The 14,022-nt window shown below is 39.2% G+C and overlaps 2 protein-coding genes across 2 annotated transcripts in view; both read right to left on the bottom strand.

Moving 5' to 3' along the window:
* The window catches only part of LOC134189508 (uncharacterized), a 25,728-nt gene extending 14,963 nt beyond the window's left edge, over positions 1-10,765 (bottom strand). The window contains exons 1-18 of the mRNA XM_062657800.1: positions 10,700-10,765; positions 10,560-10,631; positions 10,407-10,478; positions 9,689-9,760; positions 9,540-9,611; positions 9,316-9,479; positions 8,622-8,882; positions 6,322-6,376; positions 5,954-6,268; positions 5,284-5,438; positions 5,098-5,210; positions 4,637-5,035; positions 3,907-4,267; positions 3,402-3,628; positions 2,492-2,588; positions 2,231-2,422; positions 2,068-2,163; positions 1,965-2,005 (exon numbers count right to left, since the gene is read on the bottom strand). Of these exons, the coding sequence (XP_062513784.1) occupies positions 1,965-2,005; positions 2,068-2,163; positions 2,231-2,422; positions 2,492-2,588; positions 3,402-3,628; positions 3,907-4,267; positions 4,637-5,035; positions 5,098-5,210; positions 5,284-5,438; positions 5,954-6,268; positions 6,322-6,376; positions 8,622-8,882; positions 9,316-9,479; positions 9,540-9,611; positions 9,689-9,760; positions 10,407-10,462 (2,676 nt within the window). The 5' untranslated portion in view covers positions 10,463-10,478; positions 10,560-10,631; positions 10,700-10,765. The remainder of the gene's footprint in view (positions 1-1,964; positions 2,006-2,067; positions 2,164-2,230; positions 2,423-2,491; positions 2,589-3,401; positions 3,629-3,906; positions 4,268-4,636; positions 5,036-5,097; positions 5,211-5,283; positions 5,439-5,953; positions 6,269-6,321; positions 6,377-8,621; positions 8,883-9,315; positions 9,480-9,539; positions 9,612-9,688; positions 9,761-10,406; positions 10,479-10,559; positions 10,632-10,699) is intronic.
* On the bottom strand, positions 10,526-13,899 carry LOC134190316 (leucine-rich repeat-containing protein 15-like). The gene is made up of 11 exons (XM_062658769.1): positions 13,790-13,899; positions 12,434-12,505; positions 12,311-12,382; positions 12,173-12,241; positions 12,044-12,115; positions 11,900-11,971; positions 11,730-11,837; positions 11,463-11,531; positions 11,334-11,405; positions 10,700-10,771; positions 10,526-10,631 (listed from the first exon to the last, which is right to left on the bottom strand). The coding sequence occupies exons 1-11, from the start codon at positions 13,897-13,899 to the stop codon at positions 10,526-10,528; spliced, it is 894 nt and encodes a 297-aa protein (XP_062514753.1).
* Between the last annotated feature and the right edge of the window lie 123 nt (positions 13,900-14,022).

Consider the following 14,022-nt stretch of genomic DNA (forward strand, 5'->3'; position numbering starts at 1 on the left):
TCATTCATTCATTCATATATGTGTGCGTGTAGTTGTGTGCGTGTAGTTGTGTGGTGTGGTGTGTGTGTGTGTGTGTGTGTGTGTGTGTGTGTGTGTGTGTGTGTGTGTGTGTGTGTGTGTGTGTGTGTGTGTGTGTGTGTGTGTATTTATTGTGAATATTAACGTAAATTTATTAATGTTTGTCTATCTATTGTCATTATTAACTAATCATTACCTTGTTGCTACAATGTATAATTCTTTGAAAATACAGGAATACGTCAATCTGATTAATTAAAAATAATTAACTAAATATTATCAATGTCCCACACTACTTTGAACTCAGAACATGCATATGCGTGGCAGCTGCGTAACTCTTGCAAGGAGCGAGCTTGTTATCCACGTTATTTCTCAATTCTATAGCACATCCCTGGAAGTTAACTATTAAGGTGGATGCAATTATCATGCTTTCGTTGAGCCGTTGCTATCATTTTTCGTTCCGATAATTCGTCGTAGCTAGACATTGATCTCGTACGTCTCCTACATACATGGGAAATACTGTGAAGCAGCACATGTATAGTGACCGGCTCCAGAAGAAAGCAATGTCAACGTTTCCTACGAATCTTTCTTGCAAGACGATGTCGATCGTTCATCATCAGTCCTACTTACACCTATTAGGTTATAAAACATAGTGCTCTCTTGAAGATCGCAGATGACATGTTGGTTGTGCGCATGCAACGATGCATGCATGGTCCCATGGGACCTTCACTTGGCTTCTTGAAGAACAATGAATTCATTTGTTTTGCGATTCTTCTTTAAAAAAAGTAACAAACGCGTACAACTATTACCTGAACTTTACTCTGCACTTCTCAGTTTGATGACGGTTTGACCTTATAACTTATTTACTATGGATATATGACATCTCGGCTTTTCTGTTTCTGTCATATTGCGAGGGATTGTTACATCACCCACTGTTGGTGTCCCAAAAGGACTGCTGATCAGCTCAAACCCCACCACCACCACCACCACCACCACCACCACCCACCACCCCACCACCACCACCACCCCCCCCCCCCCCCACACACACACACACCACCACCACCCCACACACACCCCCACCACCCCACACCCCACCCCACCTCCCGGAGTGATTCACGATGAGAAGCTAGTGTTATGTCACCTATTTTTTGCATCCGAAAACAACTGGTGATTGGTTCAACAAACTTCCCGAGCGTGACACACGCTTACAAACAAACACAGCGACATACCGACAGACAGGCCGGAAGTCAATTTAGCCCATTTAGAGTAAGCTTCTCACGAAGTAGTCCACCACTTACTGTGATGTCCTTCTTTTACGCTCGTAGCTAATTACACAGTGAGCATATGAATTCGAATGCAATCACTGATTTCTACACATCAGAGAGCTGACAATATATTGAGATCTGAGATCATGCCACATGTCTTCTCTGTTATAAAACTAAATCACAGAAATCATCATTTCACATCATACCAAAACTGGAAGTTACTTTAATTATTGTCCATCTCACACAGAAGTATACTGTTTTAGCATGTTTGGAGTTATGTCAATATTTTTTGTCTGATATTAGATGCTCCACAGTGGCTTTGGCCTGCCAATGGCATTTGAAAGCTCCTTCAACAAGACGTACAGCATTTTCAACTAACCTACTTTTAGCACATTAATTTATTATTAACAATAGTGTTAGTGTCTTAACTCATGCTTCTTAGTTAATTGTATGTATTTATTGTTAGTATGTTGTTGTTAGGACTACGTTCTGAGTGAAACAAGAAAATAAATAAATAATTAAAAGTATTACATGACTGTCTTTAGCTTGGTACCTCGCTATAAAGCCTCTGTCTACAATAAAGTGGATAATCAAGAATTGATATATGTACCTAAGTTTTCTTGCGTCATGTGTACAAATCTACATTAAATAAATAACTAAATTACAATATTTGATTAATCTTACCTCATCAATATCATCACAATCAATACCATCTCCTCTGTACCCTAAAAATGTCAACATACAATCAGAAAAATATTTGCCGTAGAAAAAATAAATGTACAGTTACCTGGAGGACATTCGAGACAACTAAACGATGGTGTTTGTCCCACAACATTGACACACTGCACACCAGGAAAACATGGGTGATGGCGGTGACAAGTGCCTTCACATACACACAAGCAACATAGACAATTAACGTCAGCTTCGTGAACTCGATCTTGCCATCTCACAGTTTTCATTTGGTCCACACGTCATGCACACTCCACAGTGATTGTCAACGTCTCCAGTTGACCACTCATTCTCTTTGCAAGGTTGACAGCCATCTTTTCCATGAGAACTTCTGTAACCCGCAGGACAGCAATAACATTTTGTATTGCCAGTTCCATTGCTGTAAAACCCTGGCAGACAAGGAGCACATCGAACTATACAACAAATATACAATCAATTACAAATAACATAACCAGTTAACAAAGCAATATGTGCATGTGTACCATTGTCTTCCTCAAATGTCCCTGGTCTGCATAAAGTTCTCTTGCCTGCAATGCAGATGCTACCAGGAGGACATGGAAGACATTTTTGTTGGCACTCCTGTAATGTATGTAACGTCAAGCTATATATATATATATATATATATATATATATATATATATATATATATATATATTACATATGTATATGTATATGTATGTATGTATGTATATATGTATATACGTGTGAATGAATGTCCAAAGGCAGCTGTCTGTTACTGGGGGCATCCACAAGTGGTGGATAGTGGAATGGCCTTAGCTGCAATATAAGCAGAGTTTACCCCGTCGAAGAAGCAGTCGCAAACCAGCAGCGGTGATGCTAGCTGAGTGGGAGTGGGGCTGGAAATGCTCAATGACGACATGCATTGCTACATGGCGAGTGCAGGCCATCATCATTCATCATGTCTGTGCCAATGTAGCTCCACTGTAAGTAAACCACAGTTCAATGACATTGAAAGCCAATCTGCCTCGGTTTCGTAAAGTCTGTAAACCTAGGCTACTTCAGAGTCTGTTGTGGTTAGTAGGCAACTGAATTTAATTTTAGATTCAGCTGTAAATCAAGCACTTCAGCAGGGTATTGTGACGTACTCTACTAACAGTTGCACAGACATCTATAAGTACGTGCCTCTGGCAAGTCACTGCATCCTGTTGTGCTACCTTCTTGTTGCACTTTTTTGGCTCCAGTGGATATATACAAAAGAGTGGCTCTGGCTAAAGCACACCCCTTAATAACTTAAATATATTCCTGGTGCTCGTCTCTGATGTCTCTGTGTCTGTTTTTAAGTCATCACTGAGCTCAGCGGACAAACCATCATCACTGTATGTTTGCATTGACATTTAATTTATCACATGGCTCATGCATACGCTTTGGTACCTGATCCCCACAGAAATCTGCATATAAGCCATCTGCACAAGGTTCCGCTCGACCATCACTGCATATCCAACCGTCAGGACAGGAACTGCATTCCACAGCCAGTCCATTGGAATATTCACTTGGTATGTTCTGGCAACTAGAGTCATTCCGAGCACATCCACATTTATGTCGCAAACCATCTCCAAGACAATAATAGCCAGCAATACAAGCAAGGCATACTCCAGTTACTGTAATCAAAGCATGTAACATTTTACTAATGTTAATCATCTGTAAGTGTGTGTGTGTGTGTGTGTGTGTGTGTGTGTGTGTGTGTGTGTGTGTGTGTGTGTGCATGCATGTGCATGTGCGTGCACGTGAGTGAGTGTGTGTGTGTGTGTGTGTGTGTGTGTGTGTGTGTGTGTGTGTGTGTGTGTGTCTGTGTGTGCATGCATGTGCACGTGCACACAGACGGGCGTGTGTGTGTGTGGACGATTTCATGTTCATGTGCAGCTTTCTATATATAAACCTTCATCCAAAAAGTATCCCAAAGCTAAGATCCTTAGCTGGAGAGTAGACTGGTCTATGATAAACGTACTGCCTTTACAAACTGCACGACCATTGACCACAATCGTGCTTGTAGTGTTCTTCGAAGGATTCCCAAGATCAGAAACACTAACAGTTACCGTAAATTGATATTTCTCCTTCCCAACACGTTCTGATTTGACTTCAGCAATGGAAAGAATAACCTGCCCATTGATACCACTGTCAACGTCCTCTGCAACAAACGTGGCCACCAGAAATCCTTCAGCTGTCAGTTCTGATACAACCACTTCAGCATAACTGGGAGTCAACGTTGGTGCATTGTCATTGACATCATTGACTACAATCTAAAAACATTTGGTTATGTTAAATGGTAAGTCATATTGAGACTCAAGAAGCTTTAGATTATGACAACTCTTTTTATTTAGTACTGCATGATCTATGAAAACAGATCTACATCACATGTTCTCAAACAGTCAAAGCCTGGATGCTCATGTAAAGTATGCACAATAACAGTAATAGCCAGCAATACAATTAAGGACGGCATACTCCAGTTACTAGTACTACAATTAAAGCATGTAACATTTTACTAATGTTGATCGTCTGTAAGTGTGTGTGTGTGTGTGTGTGTGTGTGTGTGTGTGTGTGTGTGTGTGTGCATGTGCGTACGTGCAGGTGTGTCATTAAATTAAGCAAATGCAGATGCATGTCAATACCTCAACTGCAACAATAGCTGTCTTGCTGGAATCTGCAGAGCTGGTGACTTGTACAACAAGCATGTAGTCTGAAGATTTCTCGTAGTCGAGTGCTGACACGAGTAGAATGTCACCAGAGTGTTCGTGAACAGCAAACTTTCCATCATCATTTCCCTCCAGCACATTGAATATCAAATGTTCTACTCCTTCCAACACAACAATGTAGTCATTAATATTAATAGCACCAATAGGTTTAGTGATATTGACTTCTTCGTCAACAGCCAATGCTAAAACTTGATTGGCAACATTCGATGACTGAATGGTCGTCGAGAAGTAGAAAGATGATGTACAATTGGGACACAAAGTACTGCAAGAATGTCGCTGTGCGTGAAAGATATCCAGTCGATAGAATCGACCAACCTATCAAAAACAAGCATGAAAACTAAACAACTACAAGACAGCAAAGTAGCTACATTGCCTACCACAAGATCTCTGTTTAAAGACAGAGAACTCAACACTAAACCTGACTGGTCGACACAAGCTGGAGTGTTAACCTCCACCCATTCTCCTTCCGATCTCTCCACAGACCTTACACCTAAACATCACAAGGACTGCATCAAACATGCATGTCATGCACTTTTGATGAACACCTAGTTGTGTGTAATTACCTCGTAGAACAGCACCCTGGCATAGTGGCTGGTGAGTGCCACCAAGATCAATAACCAAACTCTTGTCCACGTAAACCCAAATGTCATCATTACCGTAGACTACGAGATTCTCATTGCCTTGATAGCGGAATGCAGACCGAAAGACAGATGTATAACTGTTACGACAAAAGCAATAATGATGCTGATAATCTTGATACAGATACAATATGTAGCTACCAAAATCTAATCAGAATTTCATGTTTAGCTTTCAATTTGGTCTACAGAGATTATTTGGCCCTCAAAGTATTAAAACATTGACTTATCGTATCTATTCCTCAATCAGTTTCTACATTGCAGTTGTGTGCTGCTGGTGCACATAGTCAACTTCGTGTGTGTGTGTGTGTGTGTGTGTGTGTGTGTGTGTGTGTGTGTGTGTGTGTGCATGCGTGCATGTGTGTGTGTGTGTGCGCATGCATGCGTGCATGTGTGTGTGTGTGTGTGTGTGTGTGTGTGTGTGTGTGTGTGTGTGTGTGTGTGTGTGTGTGTGTGTGTGTGTGTGTGTGTGTGTGTGTGTGTGTGTTAGATAGCAGTTGTAACGTTTGAGTGCTTAATCAATATAACAAACCATGCAACAATTCCTTTGACTTGACATTTCACTTTCCAACTACATCCAAATTATAGACAGTCATACCCAAAATTGTGACTCTTTCCACTACAATCCTTCAGATCTGTATCATTAACGAAGCCACGATTGTCCATCGGAAAGAATGAGTTGCTCTGAAAAGTGAAAACACTTTGATCTCTGTCCAAGCGTAAACTTCCATTGTACCGCGTGTTTATGTTTTCAACATCAGAAAACCAACTCAAAAAATCAAGGAATGTTGGCGCATTCAAGTTGATCAATATTGGCACATTCTGATAATCCAATGTAGATGACACAACATCCAGTAAAAGACCTGTCCTAGAAGCTAATGACGAAAAGTCAGGAGACATGTTGGTGTTCATTCTAAACATCAACAATATTTAATGAATCAAGTAAAGTACACAATATTTACTAACTTGAAATCTCTGTATACAGCTTCGTAAACTACACATTCACCTTCGCCACAAAGTGCTATAAAGTCACAAGTTAAATGCAATTAGAATTAGGCTAAAATGTACATTTATGACAGTAATGCACATAAAAGACTTGTTTAGAGCAACAGTACACAAGGACAAATAAATAAATTTCACATAACCAACACACACACACACACACACTCAGACATATGACCAAGCATACAACTAATATCGGAAATGCATGTGATGTATACGTGGTGTACTCTAAATCTATAATTGCTGCCTTCATGCCCATGCAAGTGTATGTCTTCTACAAGGTCATGCAAAGAATGCATGACATAATGTAGTTTCATACTGATACTTAATTGGATTAACTTCTCATACTTTCAGTCTTTAAATTTGACAAAAAAATTTGATGTTATTGAAAACAAACTGCAAACAGTTGTTAAACAAGTGAGACTATGCGTTCATAATGAGACATACTTCAATCAGCCAACTATTTATCAAGTCTACATTAAATAATTAATAGTTATAGCATGGTTGGTAGATCTATGTGGCTTTTATGGCCAAAGCCCTCTGGTTCTTATTTCCAAGATAATTGCCCGAGCCGCAACATTTCAAGCATAAGTGACACATGCTGCTGAAGAAGTATACACCAACAATGTCTGCAGTTACACTGGCAGCAGGTGTATTTGACCGTTGCCGTTGCAGTGGGTTTATATCAGGCGCATACCTGGTAGGGGTTTGGGGTTGCAAGCAAACCAACTATCTCGTGGCCATTGGGTGCACATGACGTATGCAGTGGTTATTACTTTGGACGTGTTCTGTGTGAATTGGGCTCCTGTTCGGCTCGTTCCAGGCTTTGCATTATATAAGTAACGGACAAAACCAAGGTGCGAGAGTCTGGAAACGTCTCAAGCCTTGGGTTGGCAAAAACTATTTACAACATCTGGGATTTCCATCTGCCAGTAGCTGCCGTTCTTTTGCTGTTGTTTATGGCAAATCATAGTATACTACTCACTAGTGGCATGATAGCTTTATGAGACTTGTACAAGGACGTAGCCGCCAGTCCGGTTGGTCCAATTTCAACCGGACCACTTTTCAATATTTGTACTTTCACCACTGGAACATTCCCGGCAACTTACAGAATAGGGCATAGCTGATTAAATAAGTTTTTATTTAAAATCACTTTGAGACTGCCTCCTATCAAGTGCCTGCAGCACCGCAGATCAGAAGGCATACAGCTCGTAGAACTGTTCATTTTGGTGTAGAATAGCAGATATAGTAAGTGGAATCAAATACTAGTGTTGCTTCTGTCACCTCCCTCTATCATGTCTCATCACCCTATAAACTTTTTGTTTCCTACGAGACCCTTCTGGGAGTCTAGGAATTAACCTTGTGCTTCATCGCACTCTGCACAGACTCAATGAATGGTTTTATACCTGGCCGCCTTTTCACTAAGATGACGATGACGCTCAAGACATTGCATTCTGTCACTACATCACAACGTAACACAAGAAATAATTTTCTTTCGTGTCTGTCTGCCCAGGTGTGTCTGTGCGTGCTTGCTAATTTTCAACCGAACCACATCCAAACTGCCGGCCACGGCCCTGTTGCAGTACGTTCCCAACAAACATTATATGTTTTAGTCAGAGTGAATCCCCTGTCATCAGACCAGCTATGATCCTGTATATACATACATACATACATACATATATATATATATATATATATATATATATATATATATATATATATATATATATATATATATGGCAGAAGCTGGAGAAAGAGAAAGACAGCTCATATAAAGACACTGTTAGCAAGAATGGAGGTGTGTTTTATCCACTAGTTGTTGAAAGTCTGGGCTTGTGGTCGCCGTCTAGTCTCCAGATTTTAAAATCAATCTGCAGAAGAACAACATTCCACAGTCACCTCACAATGAGCCAGGCCACGTCCTATTTCCACCAACGGCTTTCTATTAAACTCTGGTTGTATAATGCAAAGATAATTCTAGAGAGATTGTCTGTAGATTGCTCTGATGACATTCTAGACTTTTTGTAGAGTGGAGGGTTTGGGTTGGTTTTGGGTTAGTTTTAATATATATATATATATATATATATATATATATATATATATATATATATGGCCCATGTAGCACCTACACATGACCTGTCCGAGGACTGTGAATGGCCCCTAGAATGCACCCGACCACGTCCATGCTATAAAAATGTTGTTGCATAAAAGCAAACCTACAAACAAAACTGCAACTAAACAGTGACAAACAGATTCAGACTAACCTAGAACAGTTAGTATCATTGACGTCCGCACTTCATTTTCTGCCAAGTTTACAGCAACACATTCGTACTTTCCTTCATCATCTGTAGCAACCGAGCGAATAGACAGAGCTCCAGATTCCAACTGAGTGTGTCCACTGACATCTCCATCTTTGTACCATGTGATACTTGGCACGGGAAAGCCATACGCAGAACAAGGCAGCGTCAACGGTTTCCCTTCAGTAATTGTAACATCACTTGGTCTGGCAATAAATACCGGCAGAACTAAGAAATTATACAAAAATTAATGAACAATAATAATAATGACAGCAATGCACACATGCAAAAACTTGTTCAAAGCAACAGTACACAAGAACAAATACAAAAATTTTACACACACACACACGCGCGCGCGTGCACGCACACACACAGACACACACACAGACACAGACACACACAGACACAGACACAGACACACACACACACACACACACACACACACACACACACACGCACACACACATACACACACACACACACACACACACACACACACGCAGACACGCACAGACACGCACAGACACGCACAGACACGCACAAACACGCACAGACACGCACAAACACGCACAGACACACACACACACACACACACACACACACACACACACACACACACACACACACACACACACACAATGTGCTTCAAGTGCTAGCATACTGCATGTAAAGTTGTCACTGTGAAGGACATCAAATGGCATTAATCTAAGCTCATCTGGTTCAGCACATTGGTAGTTCTGTGAATAATCCAACGAGTGTTCTTTGACATAATCGTACAGCCAGAGCAAGTTGCAAGAGCAAATAAATGGATTAGAATACGCATGGCTAAACACACAAATAAAGTAAAACAAGTACACAAATATCTATTAGCTACACAATGCATACACGCTTCGAGGATAAAACAGTCCTGCAAACAGACCCTGTGGCAATACAGTTAGTTGGTTGTATTCAATTTGTCTAAATACAGTCAACAGATATAGTATGGTTAGAGTATGGTTTTCCAGTAAATGCTGAAAGTCATGCAATTAGCTCACAATGTTCTTAAGTTGTGAGTGTCTCTGAACAATGACACAGGAATTGACTTGAGTTTATTACCACGCAACCGCCTGTAGAAGAGCAAAAATTAAGTTTGTGTGTGTCGACTATGTTCGACTAATGTGCACATGATGTAATGTGGTATGTGGTAATAGTGGCAATGGTGGTGGTGAGCAGCAGTGAATCATGCCTGTGTGTGCCTGTGTGTGCATACTTATGTGCATGTGTGTGTGCATGTGCGTGTGTGCACGTGCGTGTGTGTGTGTGTGTGTGTGTGTGTGTGTGTGTGTGTGTGTGTGTGTGTGTGTGTGTGTGTGTGTGTGTGTGTCACTGTGTGTGTGTGTGTGTGTGTGTGTGTGTGTGTGTGTGTGTGTGTGTGTGTGTGTGTGTGTGTGTCATTGAATACTATAGTTTGATCACACAATAACAAGAGTGAATCAAACAGCATCATACACAACCAACAGCAATGCAAATGACATACGTCTAGGCTCATGCGAACCCAATGAACGTGCACGTCAAGTGCTGAAGACAGATCCATCCTAGTTGGATCGATGTCAACAAGACTAAACCTGTGTGCGCTACATTACCATTTCAATGTTAGCACACCATGCTTTTCAAAATTTAGTCACTACATATACATCACTAACCCTCTAACTTGTATTGCAATAGAGATTAAAGAAAAAATACATTAATTAAATATGAACTCTTAATACTTACAGAATCTGTAACTCTGACAATCCAGCAAACAAATCTTCATGGAGTTCAGTAAGCATATTGTAATGTAAACGTCTAAAACAACCAATACAAATAATTAATTAATTAATTAATTACCTCAACTAGAAATCAAGACAACAATAAGCAACAACGTACAATTCTTGTAGATTAGAGAAATCTCGAAATGTGCTGCTGTCAAGTTCTGGCAGCTCATTATACTGCAAGACACTAAAACAGACATCATATGAATCGTTAAATGATTAACATTTACCAGCCAGTGACATCACGTTTCATACATTTTTTGCAATTGCTTGCTTGCATTAAGACTTCTACTATCAACTTTTACTAACTTGTTGTTGTTCAAGTAACTGGAACAAAAAATCATTATGAAAAATAATATCGTGTTTATATAAAACTTAACTTACATTTCTCTCAAGTTTGTCAAGTTAAAAATAGAGAGTTGGGTAATTTCACTCAGTTGATTATGTTGTAGATGTCTACAGACACATTAAGGTATATAATTTTTGCACACACACACTCACACACACACACACACACACACACACACACACACACACACACACACACAAGAATTAACCATGTATACTATTTGAGAGTTTCTACACTTACAGATGCTGTAAATTTGCAAGACCAACAAACGTCCCCCATTGTCTAGCTGAGCAAGCTGGTTGTCAGCTGCATGACTGAAAAACAAAACACATCCCCAATCAACTACAATACTGCCTTATTAGTGCTATATCTTTCAGCTTAGATACAGATTCTGTAAACTGCATTAATCAATTTAAGTCATGGCAACATGCAGGCCGCATGCAATGCAGGCAAAATGACAGTCATACAGCCACAGAGCATAGCTAGCTACAACACTATAGTACATCAATTGAGTTAAAAAATGTTCGCATTGAGACATACAAATGCTCCAGCAGTGTCAAGTTCTGGAAAAGAGAAGGAGGCAAGTGTTGAAGTCTGTTCTTTGAGACAAACCTAAGAATTACATTACATGAATTCCATTACATATACATGCACTTAATTAATACATACAATCGTGTCAATGGTGCAGTTCCAAAATTGTCACTTGGAAAAGACGAAAAATTATTGTTGGAAAGATCTCTACATAAACAATATATTAATTAATGTCAAACAATTAAACAATTAATTAAATACCAATAAACTAACTAAACAAGAACAGTACAGCATACAGCACATACAAGTATTTCAGTGAGGAAAATGATCTGAACGATATCGAACGTATGCTGGATATGAGATTGTTTGAAAGAAAACTACAACATTCATACAAAATCACATAACTCGATCAATTCACGAAAGCCAATTACTGTCACACACAGATATTGAAGTGATGATGACACTGAATCAAGAGCAGAAGGAACAGTCCTAAGCAGATTCGAGTTCAATTGCCTATACACATAAACACTCAAAATATTATCATTAAATATTAATCAGACTGTGAAAATTCTTACAAAGTTAGAAGGTTAGTCAGACCAACAAAAGAATCAACAGATATAGCAGATATTTGGTTGCCTTCGAGATGACTGCAAATAAAATCAATCAACATACAACACAAAGCATTTGTAAAAGCCAAATTTTTCCATCTTTTATCTCACAGTAATTGCAGATTTGTCATATCGTTTAGTATGTTAGACGTTATCTCTGTCAAACTGTTGAAGCGTAAATCACTAAAAAAAGTCCAAACTTTACCATGTTGATCAACAAAAATAGTAAAGAAACCTTACAGAGCGGTCAGACTTGCCTCAAATGGACCCATATTTGGAAACTGTGACAATGAATTTCTACCTAAACTCCTACAACATGTAATCTCTGATCGACTATCAAATCCATGAGTATATAGCAGAACATATTGGTGTACATACAAATGTTGCAGAGATGAAAGACCATCAAATGCATCAACAGGCAGAGAGCTCAAAGCATTTGCCGACAAATTTCTAGCAAAATTGATTGAAGATACAAAAGCTCTTCAAAAACACAAAACTTACAAAATTGTCAGTGATGATAAGCCACTAAAAGCTCCAGATGGCACAGAGTTGATGTCAGTATACTGCAAATACCTGCACCAATAAATAAACCCTTCGATTACTTGCACATAAATTCATAGACATTATAAAGTAGAGTTAAAATAATCAGTGTTCTAGCCAACCGTACTTCATAGGAATGTATAGTGAAGACAAAATTACCAAATAATTGTTAATAAGACAAAGACAGTCAAAAAACAAGTCATTAACAAATAACAAAACATCTGTCACATGACGTGTAATACTTAATGTGAGGACTAAGCAACATAGTAATTTGTCAATAAAGATTTAGCATCTATAGCACAATCTAGCGCATGTTCTTGGTACATCATCTAATCTGAAGATGTTGGCCTACCAGCAAAGTGCCATAACTAACATGTTATCTAGCTGGCAATAAAGTACTAAATAACGTACATAGTAGCCAAACTTTCTCAATCATTGTTTAATATTTTAGTATTGGCATCAACTAGAAATTCTTGTGTGCTAATGGTTAATGTACGACGTGTCATACTAATGGTGTACCCTAGCTACCTTACAACATCTGGTTGAACCACAAACAAATTAAAACACACAAAATCAGAAAACTGATCTGGTTGTAGTAATTATTTAAATCTCCCTGAAAATGAACTGCACTACAAATGTTACTATTCTAGGGGCGGCAGAGCATTCCAAAAAGTACGTGGCAAGGCAAAATATTTGGTGAAAAGATTTATATCTTTGATAATCAGTCATGTGACCAAAGTTTCCTCCTTAACTAAAACAAATTCTACGATGAAGTTACATCGAAGTAAGCTAGACAAGGTGTTTCAGCCTTTCAGGTTCTAGTGTGTGCACAGAAACGTCTTCAGAAGCCTGAGGGATGAAAATGAGCTTTCTGCTGTCACTGATATAGCATGCGCAGGCATTACCAGAAGCAGCTGAAACAGCTTGCAGACTCCTAGCAACAACTCTTGCTATACTGTATTAAATTCTATATTCTAAAGTCTCCATGTTTGGAATGCATTCTTGCATTATGATAGCTCTGCACTGTGCAAATCTCCCCTTTGAAAGGCATTCCGGCCCAAACTAAAAAGTTTTGTGAATTGTGCGACTGTCAGGAAGTTTCACAGCAATCAGCAGCAGCAGACATGGCCGCAATTGTTTTCTCAATTAATTTTCTCAATTAATTTTCATTGGTATACAGAACAAATCGGGTCCTTCAAACTATGTCTCTAATTCATTAGTTCGTTTGTCAACAATCTCGAAGTAATGCCTGCCACAGAACTCTTCAGGGCCTGGTCTTAAAAGTGCTCGCTGAATTTTGTCAAATAAAAATATAACTTTGTCTCTTGCGTTTCTTCTTCTTGGCAATTAAAACTACATGCTCCTGCACTTCCAACTCCATAGCCTTTGCCACGACTTAATTCATTCCCATTTTTCAAACTGTGCATCGCTCCTTGTCTTGATCTTCAAAGATCACAGCTAGAGTAACTCTAGCATTTATGCACTGCATTAATGGTTTCTTTCTGCAAAGCCTTACTAAGAAAATAAATTACTGTGAAAGTTTCTCAGCT

Source organism: Corticium candelabrum, chromosome 14, assembly GCF_963422355.1.
Source record: "Corticium candelabrum chromosome 14, ooCorCand1.1, whole genome shotgun sequence".
NCBI lineage: Eukaryota > Metazoa > Porifera > Homoscleromorpha > Homosclerophorida > Plakinidae > Corticium > Corticium candelabrum.